Source organism: Cavia porcellus, unplaced genomic scaffold, assembly GCF_034190915.1.
Source record: "Cavia porcellus strain 051 isolate PalLab524CR breed Dunkin Hartley unplaced genomic scaffold, mCavPor4.1 scaffold_38, whole genome shotgun sequence".
Classification (NCBI taxonomy): Eukaryota; Metazoa; Chordata; class Mammalia; order Rodentia; family Caviidae; genus Cavia; species Cavia porcellus.
This window is the reverse complement of record NW_026947521.1, coordinates 10,222,003-10,233,911: the sequence shown is the minus strand read 5'-3', so window position 1 is coordinate 10,233,911 and position 11,909 is coordinate 10,222,003. Positions and strand designations below refer to the sequence as shown.

Genomic DNA, 11,909 nt, shown 5'->3' with positions numbered 1-11,909 from the left:
CTCACAGAGGCCCTGCTGTCTTTTGTTCCTTTGCATTAATGGATTTTCTCTGATGGTCCCCTCCTCGCAGCTGATCTTTAGGAAGCATTTCTGTCTTTTCCAATCACCTTTCTGCAGACAGGTTTCTGATCAGATTCAAGGCCACATCCTGGGGACCTGGTTTATGTCGCTCAAACAATTACTGTTCCTGACAAACTGCTGTGGGTTCCCAGGCTACTGCTGTCATATTGCATTTCCTGAGCATTTTCCAGGTCCCCCAATACACATTCAGAGATACACAAACATGCGGCCATGTGATGTGTATACAGGGACACACTCTTCAACCCCACTGTGGTAACCAAGCGAGTTATGCCCTCTGGGAAGCTAAGCCAGCACAGCACCAAATGCAAAGCTGGGGAGACCTAGAATAAGGGATGGAGAAGGGATGACACCTCCAAATCTGTAGGTTCTGGAGACAGGGGTGGCATAGGCCAATGGCAGTCCTGAGGAGGGACAGCACAGACACATTTGAAACCACTCAGCACTGGCTCCCAAGATTGGGGGCGGCAGTAAATGGTGAGCTCCCTGTCTCTGGATAAATATAAGCCAGGGTCGTACAACTCCTGATGGGGATGCCATAGCAAAGAATTAAACCTTAAGTGGGTCAATGAATTGGGGCACTGGAAAGAGAACATAAAAATGAGGTGAAGTTGGGTGGGGTTTACAAGAACAAAATTATAAAAGAAATAGTAAGAAAAGCCAGAGGCTGGGGTTAATTGTGATCATGAGCTCAACCTGTAGTCAGAAACCAGAGGATGTGAGAGGCTGAGTCTCAGAACCCAGCCCTTGGCCTCCAGCTTCTACCCCTCCCAACCCCAGGGCTTTAGGCCTGGCCTTCCCTGGGGAGCACAGGGTCTTGCTGAGCAGTGCCTGCTCTGGCCCAGAAAAGAAGAGGGTTGAACCCTCAGCTCTCCTGCGCCTTTCCCAGTAGGCACCCAGGATTCCTGAGGAACTTACGAGGGCCCCCAGTCCCGAGGGCAGGAAGGAACAGGAAGGAGAATTAGGTTGGGCTCCAACTGCTGAGTACTGGCTGGTTGACAAAGCAACACTTCCTGAAGGAGGCTGTTCCTGGCCAGGGAGCAGGACCTCACTGGGACCCTGGCAGTGCTCAGGTGGTGACCCTTGGAAGGAATTTTTCTCTAAAACAGTTACTGGTCTGAGAAAGGAGCCTGGCTTAGGCTCTGAGAAATGTCACAATCTTGGCCAGGAGACTAGCATGGAGAGAGAACAAGATGTCGTCGATGTCTGACCTGGGCCACATAGGAAGACCTGACACCCACAGACAGGCTAAGGGAGGAAAACAGAGGGAGGCAGGAGCGAGGGAGGGTCAGCATAGAATCCTCATCTGCACTACTCATTTCCTTTCCTCCTCTGCTCCTTTCTTGGCCACTTCCTGCTCCTTGGCTGGTCGGAGCACATGCACACAAGCAGCCCGACCTCAGCACCTAAGGCTGTTCTAGAGCCCGGGGTCCACTTTTGGGTCTCATTTCTGCCCTGACCCATGTCCAGGACTATTAAATCAGTGCACTTTCATCCCTGGCTCCATGGTGCCCACCCCCATCCCTGGCAGCATCCGGAGAACATGCCCCACTCACCCCACAACACACACGCACAGAGTAAGGAGCCAGCTTGTCCTGTGGACTCCATGTTCCCAAGTTTCATCCTGCTCTCATTTTGCCCGCTCTGAAATTTGTGTTGATTTCTCCTGTGCCAGCCACAACAGCCCTGTCCCTGCGAATCCCCTCTGCCCCATCCCCAGCTTCCTAGAGAATTCAATGGCTGGTGTTGTTGACTAGAAAGGAGACAATTCACTGCTGCACCTCATGGAGGGTTGGTGCACACAGGAGTACATGCACGCACATCCTCCCGGAGGAACTCTCCGCTTTCCCAGCCGGGCCTGCATGCATTCACCCTTTCCATTCACTTGCTGTCTCCTGGCACCCCAAGAGGTTTCACCTCTCATCCCAGACTCAGAGAACAGAGGTGCAGGGCCAGGTGCAAACACCTGGCAAAATCACAAGGAAATCACACAAACATGGAATCACACAAAAGATTCCAAAGGGAGCCTCCTCCCTTCCTCTCTTCCTTTATCCCTCAGGTCTCCTTCTTTGGTCCCCCTGCAAAAATCACCCCCTACAAAAGTCACCGAGCCCAGTTCAAAGCAACCGTTTTATTGACAGTGTACACACAGACGCGTTTAGAAAAGGACGCGAGCTCCGAGGGATTGATTACTCCACCCCGAACCACGCTTGTGCTGCGCTTGGCCTAGAGAGTCGCTCCCGAGGCCTGAAACCCACCCGTGACGCTTTCCTGTAAAACCCAGAAACGAACCCCGCCCGGCCCCCGCGCCCCTTCCCCCTTCCCTTCCCACTGCCCGCCCCCTGCCTCCCGCCCGCCCCACTACACTACACCATACAGGACACAGACTTCTACAGACCACGCTCCGCTAGGACCACACGCGGCAAACACTATTCTCGCGGAGAGGGGGCGGGGCGGGGACAGAGCGGCTCCCCAGTCTCCACGGCTGACTACAGGCTTTGTGCGCTCCAGGGCGCCAGTCCCCGAGGACCAGCAGCCCCTGGAGCCTTAGTCCGCGCCTTGCGCCCGCCCGCGCTTGCTGCTTGGGGGCGCGCGCCCTCGTGAGCTGCAGAAGTAGCTAGTGTGGGCGCCCCTCTCCTGCTCCTCCCGACGCGGACGCCTGCCGGCTCTGCAGAACCCGGGAGCACGGTACCCGGGCGCTTTTAGTCAGGAGAGGGGCAGAAGGAAACGGATTCCTCTCCTTGCCTCTTGATACACGCACACCCAGTCTTCCAAAGATTGGGAAAGGGGTGTTAGCACCAGACCCAGAATGTTACTCTGTGTGTGTGTGTGTGTGTGTGTGTGTGTGTGTGTGTGTGTGTGTGTGTGAAAATAACGAAAGAGGAAAATCAGAAGGCGGAACTCCAAGGCGCTCTGGGCACCTGATTGGGCTCCAGCTGGGCAGGGATAGAGATTTGGCAGAAAGATTTGTTTTCCTGTCTGGAGGGGGGATTTGAAATTAGAAAGTAACTGCATTCTGGTATTTGCACACCAGAAAAGGCCGAGACCCACGCGCTTCAAGCCCAGGAGCCACAGTAACCGCCAGCCATTTCCTGTCTTCCCTCAGCTCCAGGGCACACAGATGGGCCGACTGCCCTGCGGATTTCGTAGAGTTTAATAAGCCTAAGAATGGAGGGGCATAGACTGAGCCTGCCTCCAGCGGATGGCGCTTTGTGTGGGGAGGCTGAAGCAGAACTGTGTGCTTGGGGAAAACAGGGAACAATCCATCAGGAGAAAGACGCCCACGGGTGACCAGGGAGGGAAACTCGGCCTACTTTTTAGCAGGGGTTTCCAGTGGTCATGGTTAGGGAGGGGTGAGGAGATTGAGGGGGGACAGGGGGCGCATAAATTCTGCCAGCCCTAGGCTTCTGCGGCCGGGCACACCAGGCGCCCAGAGTGGGGTGGGGCTGCCGGGCTGGGCTCACTGGGTGTCAGCCCGCTGTCTGCCTGTAGTTGCCGTTGATCTCCTGTGCCAGGTTGACCGCCTCCGCACCCAGCGGCAGCCGATCGCTGTACTCCGAGCCTGCCTCGAACTCCTCCTGGTTGGCCTTAGACTGCGATTCCACCAAGGAGCAGGCAGCCAGGCCCTCCTCCCACTGCAGGTCCCCGTGCAGGTCCCCCTGCTCCGGGTCCTCGTCGAGCTCCTTCCCCTGGGCCTCCTCGACACCCTCTCCACCGACCGCCTGGTAGCTCTTTTCGGACTCCAAGTAGGAGGCGCGCGGGTCGAAGTCCGCTGCGATGTGCTTCTCCATGGGGTCCGGAGCCTGCGGCCGCAGCAGGTGACAGCAAGTGGCACCTAGCAGGGGCACGGTGGCCAACATCAGCAGGAACACGCTCACTGTCACGATGATCAGCAGCGAGGGCAGTTCCTTCTTGGTGGCAAACACCACTTGCACGTGACAGGCCTCGCCCGCCAGCGCCAGGCACACAGAGTAGTTGGTACCTGGTCTCAGGCCACGGAACCAGTACGTGTTGACGCCCTCCTCCACGCGGGACCACTGCACGGCCGCACCGCCCCCAGCTGGACACAAGTAGAGCAGGCGCAGGGGTCTTCTCCCGGAGTGCCCGGCTCCGGCAGCCCCACCGGGCCCGGGACCCCAGCGCGCGGCCAACGGTGTTAGTTGCACCCGCGCTTCACGCTCCGCCACGTCCAGCGCGATGACACCCAGCTCGAAGACATGCGGCTTGAGCTCTGAGCTCTGGTTGAACGCGTGGTTGGACACGTACCGAAAAGGGTTCCCGTGGCCGCAGTGCTGCTCCTCGGCTGGGTTCCCCGGGATCTGGTCTTCCACCTCGCCTCCTCCATCTGCTTCCTCCTCCAGCTCCGCCTCCAGGGTGCTGACTCGAGCTGTCCCCTGCCCTTTGGCTTTGCCTTCAGGTTTGGAAGGCAGGACGCTGTTGCCTCGACCCTTGGCGGTGACTTTGCGCTCAGAGGTTGGGACCTGCCTGTCGGGGTCTCCCCCCACACCAGAAGCGTGCTTTGGGGGCCCAGCGGCAGCCACTGCCACACGTACTGACGTCGAGTTGACGCCCAGCTCATTGTATGCACGGCATGTGTAAACGCCCGCCTCCTTGGCACTCAGGAGCGGGACAAATAAAGAGCCATTTGCCAGAGCCAAGAAGCGCGGGGTGGCCGGGGGCGCGGGCCACGCAGGTGCTGGCGTCGGGGTTGGCGCCTCCGTCTGGGTGGGAACCTCCCCATCTCCGTCCTCTGCCCCATCCTCTGCTCCTTCCTCATCGTCCTCCTTACTCTGGGCCGGGACCTCTAAGACCACCGTGCCGCCGGGGATCTGAAGTTGCCATTGCAAGCGGGGAGTGGGGTGGCCTTCAGCCACGCAGTGTACCGTGAAAGCCAAGCCAGAGCGCAGAGGGGTACCAAGCGCCTCGAGCGGGGGCTCTGCGCTCAGCCGCACGCTGGGCGGCGCACAGGGCAGGGCGGGCAGGCGGTGCACCGGCACCCCTTTCAGCGCAGGGGGAGAGGCGCAGGCAATGGAGTCGGGCTCGGGCAGCGAGACCCGGGTGCTGGCGGCCCAGGCTTGCAGCCACAACAGGCCGCAGCCACAGTGGAAAGGATTGTGGTACAGCTGCAAGTGGGACAGGGCGCCGAGCGCGTCGAAGGTACCAGGCTCCAGCGTGCGCAACCGGTTATTGTTGATGCGCAGCGAACGCAGGTCCGGCAGCGCGCCAAGCGCATCGCGGGGCAGGGAGCCCAGGCGGTTGTGGTTCATTTTAAGCAGCTGGAGAGCGCTCAGGTTGCGCAGGTCGCTCCAAGGAAAGTTGGTGATAAGATTATGGCTCAGATCGAGGTTCTTCAACTGACTCAGCACTGCCAGGGCCCCCGGCTCCACGGTGCGAACCTCACTGTGTGCCAGCCACAGCGACGTGACCTGGGTGACGTTGACAAAGGCCCCGCGCCTTAGCACAGTGATCTTGTTGGCCGACAAACTCAGCGTAGTCACGTTGGCAGGCAGTCCTTCGGGCACCTCACGCAGCTCCTTGTAGGCGCAGTCCGCAAACTGGTGCGCGTACTTGTCCACGCAGGCGCAAGGCTCGGGGCACGCTCGAACCACTGCTGGAAGCGCCCAGGCGAACCATAGGGCTCGAAGGGGCACCATCTTTGCTCCTGTGAAGGAAGTGGAGGAGGGCATGACTTACCGAGCTCAAGCTTAGCATAGGCGCCAGTAACCTCCTCTGTGTCCAAGAACTTTTCTTGGACACGATTGGAGCTTAATATAAGTCTGGGAATTCTATGAATGCTTCCTCTCAGGGCCTCCCCTTCCTTTCCCAGAGGACACGGTCCATACTCTTTTCCCTACCTACCCCTCACCCTGTAACTGCCCTTCCATTGGCTCCCCATCTGTGGATCAGCCCTGGGCTCTGCACTGACCTCTCCGTGTTTGTAAGCCTTCATTTAACCCGGTGAGATGCATACACAGAAAGGATGTTTTTGCTTTTGTTTTTCTTTTGGCAGTACTGAAAATCGAATTCAGGACCTCAAGCTTGTCAGGCAGGCACTGTGCCACTGAGCTAAATCCTCAGCCCTGAAAGGATGTTTTTATCCATGATTGGCTGTCTTCTCTAGAACCCTTTGTCCCACCCAGGCACACAACACAAACAGAAGCTCTGGCCGGGCCAGTACCCCCCACCTACAGGACCTGCTGCTCTCTCAGGAGATTGGAAGTGCCTTTCATGTACACAGACAAATGTACCCAGACACCTACACAGCGCACTCCTGCGACCCCATTGTTCTCAGCACTGAAACCAGCACTTGTACAGTGCTTTCCAGCGCGGCACATAGCACTTTCCTGTTCTTTGTGAGAAGCGACCCATGCACAAGGACAGGAGAGCGACTTTCTGTGTATAAGGTCCTCCTCTGAGACTGGAATCAGAGCAGCGGAGCAGCGGTACAGAGGACTGCGCCCACCCACAAACCCTTCTCCACCCTAGGTCAAGTCGCCTGTCCCCAGGAAAGAGCCAGGGCTGCTCTGGGGAGAGAAACCCTACCCCATGCCTGGAAAAGATGTGTTCTGGTGGCAGTCACCAAAGCTTTCTCCTGAGGTCCTACAGAGCTCAGGCAGCCCCCAGGGTAAGGACCATAGAGGGGGCCCCCCAGCACACAGGTTAGGGGACAGCTACTAGCTAATGAAGCTGAGGTTCAACATTCTGCACGGTCTCCAGAATCCCCAAAGGACTCTAGGAAACCTCACTCCCAGCCACACAAACACATTTACATAGACCCCCCCCCTCCTCCTTTCAGGTTTGGCAGAGCCCCTCCCAGTCCTGTCTGTGGGATCTTGTGTCCCCTTCACTGCCTTTGCCCCCAGGGGAGGGCCCCTCCCTTCCCAGTTCCTCCGGGAAGACTGGGCGGGGTGCTGGAGGCTGAACCTGCCCCACCTCCACCCCTCCCCGGTGAGGCGCTCACCCGAAGCTCGCAGCTGCCCGGCGCTCAGCCTTTGGGGGGCAGCCCCTTCTCCAGACTCGATGACAGCCCAAGGGCGCCTCACGCATCTGTTGCTTCGCTGCAGGGAGAAGCCGGTGTAGGGGCACAAAAAAAGAGACAGGTAAGTTGGAGGACTCCCCTGGCCCCGAAGTCCCACTTCAGTCTTTCTTTGCGACCAGTCGGTTAGCCCCACTTTTCTCCGGCTGCAGGTTAGAGTCGTCGCGCGCCTCCGGGCTCCGCGGGAACGCGCACAGCCTCTGCCACCTCCTGCCGCGTTTACGTTTGGTAAAGCCGAAGAGACCCTCTCCGAGAGGGGTCGATCGCAAGGGACGCTACACGTCCCCCGCCCTAGGTTGGGCTCTTCCCAGCCCACCGCACCCCGCAAACCTACGGCCCCCCTACACACCCGCGGACATTGTCACTGCCCCCATCACACAGTCCCCCCACCCACATGCTCAAAAGCATGCACACGCGCACGGACGCACGCCACACAATCGACCCTCCCAGGTTGGAATTATCCGTCATCCTGAAATAATAGCGTCGATGTGTCGCGCTCCTGCTATGTTCACATGCATTTTCACAAGCACACCTTTGCAGGCACGCTCGTCCCGTGCGTTTCGCACCCGCAATCCATTCATTGCTCACTCACCCTCGCGCGCCCGTCCCGCCAGCTCCCGCGAGCTTCGCTGCTAATTGAATGCAAGCCGCTTTTACACCCCACAACACGTGAGACCAACCATCTTTGAGGAATTTAGGGGCAGACAAGGCGCACAACGGAAAAGGGGGGGGGGGGCGTGTCTCTGCCCTGAAATACTTTTTGCAAATACAGCGGGTGGCACAGAAAGACCTCCAGCGGACCGCAGGGGCCGCGCGCAGCCTGGCTCGCGCGCACGGTTCCCTTCCGCAACCCCTGCTAGCCGCCTCCTCCCCGAAGCCACGTTCAACACTATGCATAATTGATAGTGTTAGCAGAGCGCCTAGCCCTCCCTGCCATTTTTGCCTGGATCTGGGCAGATACAAATCCCGCTTTTCCCAGCCCCCTCCGCCAGACGAAAACGCGCAGCCCTGCAGGGCGCTCCGGGAAGAGCCGCCCCTCTTCCCAGCCCACCGCAGCCCTGCCCAGCCAGGATTCTTTACGTCTGGTCTTTGTGGCAAAGTCGGTGCTGGCAGCCCACCGTCCACAGTGCTGACGCGGGGTAGGGTGGGGCGCCCTGCCACTCAAGCACCCCCACAGTCAGATCCTGCCATTCCTGACGGATGGGGCACTGAAGCTGCTGGGGACAGAGACAGGGACAGGGATGGTTACAAAACGTCTGCTCCTCTTGAACACTGTGGGCGAGGGATGTAAAATTTGAACATTTCCACCCCCACCCCACACACCAGCCAGTATCTTCACAGCCTTTCTAGTGCACACACACACACACACACACACACACACACACACACACACTGTCCCCCAAGCTGCAGTGGCATTGCCACCGCCCCGCTGTCTCACACCCTCACACAACAGCTGGCCTCAGCAGACTTGGGACTTGCTGTTCCTGCTCTCCCTAACTGGCAAAACCCTGACACTTCACTTAGTGACAGGGAGGTGGAGACACAGGGATATCAAGGCATTTGGCTGGACCCCGCTTTGGACCTTAGTGCTGCCTATGTAGACAGAGACGGAGCCTACAAGGGACTGAGCTGCTGGCAAGAACCAGACAGAGGTTTGGGCTCATGGAGAACCAGAGCCCCAGCCCCTTTCCCGTTTTGTAGGCATCGGGATTTTGGGGTGCACATGGCCCCCAGCTCACATCCAGGCAGGCAATGGTCTCACTCAGCAGTCGATGGCTGGTGTGTCTGGGGCCTCTGCAGAGATCAATATCCCGATTTGAATGTTAAGCATTTTAATGAGCCCAGGAGGGAGTTGAGGCGAGGGACTGTGTGCAGCGTGCTGCATCTAAAAAGACCACCCGGCTGGCTGGGGTTCTGTGGCTGCTTTGTAAATTAAATATGAACAGACTGAGTGGGCACACTAGGAGTCCCACGCTGGCCCTAATCCTTCAGTGGCAGCAAGAGATCTGGTGAGCTGGGACCAACACATCTCAATCAGCCAAGTTCCGGACCCAGACTTCAATAACATGCTCAGCCCACCTAAGGGGAGGCCGCTGGGGCACCACCCTCAGAGAGAAGATGTGGAGAAGGGCTGAAAGGTGAGAACACAGGACCGGCCCAGCCTGGGGACCCTGCATCAGCCTCTAATTTAGGCATCAGACCTAAGGTTTGGCCCTGGCTGGGCCAGGGAATGACTGGGCATGCATGGACACCTTTGTCTGCAGAGCTCGGGGTCATCCTGGGTGAGTTGTCCTCTACTGGCAACCCAGAGAGAGTGGACCTAGGACCCCTCCCCACCAGAGGGATCCAACGAGGCAAGTGCCCGGCAGTGGAACCAGGACTTTCTGAGGCTCAGGGTGGGCACAAAGGGTGGGGACGAGTGGGGAGGCTCCAGGCTAGGAACTCAAGGCCAGTGGGCCCTCTCCCTGGTTTTCACCTCCATCTGGTTTTTTGTTTTCTTGGAGGAGGCCTGGACCAAGGGAGGCGTTGGAAGAGAGGGACGGGAAGACAGAATTTGGGCGCTGGATGGAGAATGGGCTGCCAGCTCTCAGCTCCCAGCTCCCACGACCACGGGGGCCCTCTGCCAGCCTCTGGGGAGTCTCTCTGCGCCTCTTTTTTCTTGCTCTATTGTTAGGGATGCCGAAGTTGGGGATTCTGTGGAGGAGACAGTGCCTCAGTCACAGGGGAGAGGTAGATCTTGGCGCGGGGGCCTCCCTGGCGCTGGTGCCGATCCCGGCAGCCCTGGATAGCGCGCTCTCTATAGCTGGCGCTTTTGTTCCCGATCCTCCCCAGGGGGACAAACACCCCTTACCCCGCCTTTGACCTGCAGAGCCCTGTGCCTATCCGGCGGGGCTGAAGCCCGAGTCGCCCGGGCGGGAGCCGCGACCCCCGGTTCCACCTGCAGACTGAGCTGGAAGGCAGCGCACACCCTCCTCGTGCGGGAGCCTTTGGGCTGCAGCGGCGAGCGATGTTCGCGAGGATACGGTTACTGCAGGCCGGAACCAGGACCCCACCCCGCTGCAGCCTGCACCGCCAATCATTAAAGAAACAGGCGTCAGTCAGCTGTGTGGACTCAGGGGTGGAGAAAGCGGAAATCCAAAGTTCCAAAGCGTGAGAGGGCACAGGGCTACAAATTCACAGCAGGGTAGCGAACTCGCTTGAGTGTTTCTCCAGGCTCAGTTTCCTAAACCCAGACAGACCCCGGGGCCGATAGCCTGAGCTCAGGCCCGCTCCTCGCGGACTGACTTCTGATTTCAACCTTGTGGACGCGTAAGGCTGCGAAGGTGCGAAGGGCTGAAATCTGCAGGATGTGACTTGCTAAATCCTGGGCTCCGCGCGCGCTCAGGTTTCCGGCCAGCCCTGGCTCGCGAGCGCCCCCCCCCCCCCGGAAAACCGTCTTCCGGGGCTCAGAGGCGGGCGGGGATCTGGAGAGCCTTTCGGTACCGGTGCACGCGCTACAGTGGGGCTCGCTCTCCCTGCCCAGTCAGCCTGCACCCCAGGATCTGTAACCTCGCCTCCGATTACAGGAATGCAGTTTCGCGTGCGTGATATTCCCAGCTCGGAGAGCTTACGAGCGCCCCCTGACGGCTTCTTAAGAAAAAGCTCTCTGTGACCACACTGTCACCGTTAGGACGGGTTCTAGAATCAGACTCTGTCGTGTATGCCAGCTATGCAGCCCTGGCTAAGTTACTTAACCTCTTTGTGCATTAAGAAAAAAGGGGCATAAATTATAGAAGCTACATTCGGGGTCTTTTTTTTTACCGGTACCGGGGGATCAAACTCACAACCACCTGCATGCAAGGCAGGTGCTTATGCCACTGAGCTAAACCCCCGACCCCTACGGTTGGCGTCTTTGTAAGGATTTAGTCAGTCAAGGTATGCAAGGTGCTTAGTGTATGGCCCTTTGTGCTCAGAATGGAATTTGCTAGTATTATTACCTTGCAGAATCGGGAGCAGGAAACTAGAAGTGCAGGTTGCACACCCCCTCATGCTTCTGTCTTGCCTCTGGCAAGACGAGGACCTCAGCTCTGACCCCAGTGACCTGTCTTCACTACCCTCTGCACACAGATGCCATTGACACAGGCAGCAGTGATAAGTATTATTAATAAATAAAAATGGTTGCCAAGCAAGGTGGCACACACCTGTATCCCAGCACTCAGGAGGCTGAGGCAGGAGGATCTCTGCAAATTTGAGACCAACTTGGGCTCCACAGTGAGTTCAAGGCCAGCCTTGAACACAGTGAGACCCTGTCTCAAAACAAGACCAAAATAATAACAGTAAGAGTAAATAATAATTACAGTTATTGTTTGTCATGACTTCTAGTTTCAGGTACTTAAATTTGTCACCCGCAGCCTTGTTTGCGAAGAGGACTTGCAGCTGCAGGCTTGGGGGGAAGGTTTTTAATTAAAACCACGTTCTGTTTAAGTATTTATTGTGTTCTGTAAGTTTAATTATTTCCTAGGGGAAAACAAAAGAAAAGCTCCACCTCTGCCTCTGAGAAGGAAGACTCTTGATTTCTGAGGGAAGCAGCAACTTGTGGCTAGTTGCTGGAGGTAACCAGGAGGAATCTTCTGAACGGGTCTGATGCAGCAAGACATCACTGACCCTGGATACAGCCCAAGGCCTTTGTCCAGTGCTTCTGTAGAATTAGCTGAACATGCTGGCAAGGCCATTATTGCCATCAGAATTTACAACAGCTCTTCTAGAGGCAGCTTGAATAATTATTCAGTCTGTGCTCCTTTCATGAAACCTGGGG

At 57.6% G+C, this 11,909-nt stretch overlaps 1 protein-coding gene and 1 long non-coding RNA gene across 7 annotated transcripts; one reads left to right on the top strand and one right to left on the bottom strand.

The window, feature by feature from the left end:
• Positions 1 to 2,194: 2,194 nt before the first annotated feature.
• On the bottom strand, positions 2,195 to 10,646 carry Islr2 (immunoglobulin superfamily containing leucine rich repeat 2). Of its 6 annotated transcripts, none has more exons than XM_005000084.4 (3): positions 9,966 to 10,646; positions 7,040 to 7,136; positions 2,195 to 5,740 (listed from the first exon to the last, which is right to left on the bottom strand). In XM_005000084.4, the coding sequence occupies exon 3, from the start codon at positions 5,730 to 5,732 to the stop codon at positions 3,549 to 3,551; it is 2,184 nt and encodes a 727-aa protein (XP_005000141.1). In that variant the 5' UTR covers positions 5,733 to 5,740; positions 7,040 to 7,136; positions 9,966 to 10,646; the 3' UTR covers positions 2,195 to 3,548. The 6 variants fall into 6 exon arrangements, with proteins under 6 accessions (XP_005000141.1, XP_012997157.1, XP_005000140.1 ...); XM_013141703.3 differs by having other exon boundaries at positions 9,978 to 10,646; XM_005000083.3 differs by lacking the exon at positions 9,966 to 10,646 and adding an exon at positions 7,647 to 8,388.
• Positions 7,031 to 11,581, top strand: LOC134474800 (uncharacterized). The gene is made up of 2 exons (XR_010045646.1): positions 7,031 to 7,178; positions 7,267 to 11,581. It is a non-coding gene; the product is annotated as an uncharacterized LOC134474800 (long non-coding RNA).
• Positions 11,582 to 11,909: the final 328 nt, after the last annotated feature.

What these genes read in the sequence shown, in the direction of transcription:
- Islr2 (XM_005000083.3), bottom strand. Translation starts at nt 7,691, where the DNA reads ATGGATTGCGGGTGCGAAACGCACGGGACGAGCGTGCCTGCAAAG. An exon ending in GGACGAGCGTGCCTGCAAAG is followed by an intron (nt 7,137 to 7,646) that starts GTGTGCTTGTGA and finishes TTCTCCCTGCAG; the next exon opens with CGAAGCAACAGATGCGTGAG. An exon ending in CGGGCAGCTGCGAGCTTCGG is followed by an intron (nt 5,741 to 7,039) that starts GTGAGCGCCTCA and finishes CTTCCTTCACAG; the next exon opens with GAGCAAAGATGGTGCCCCTT.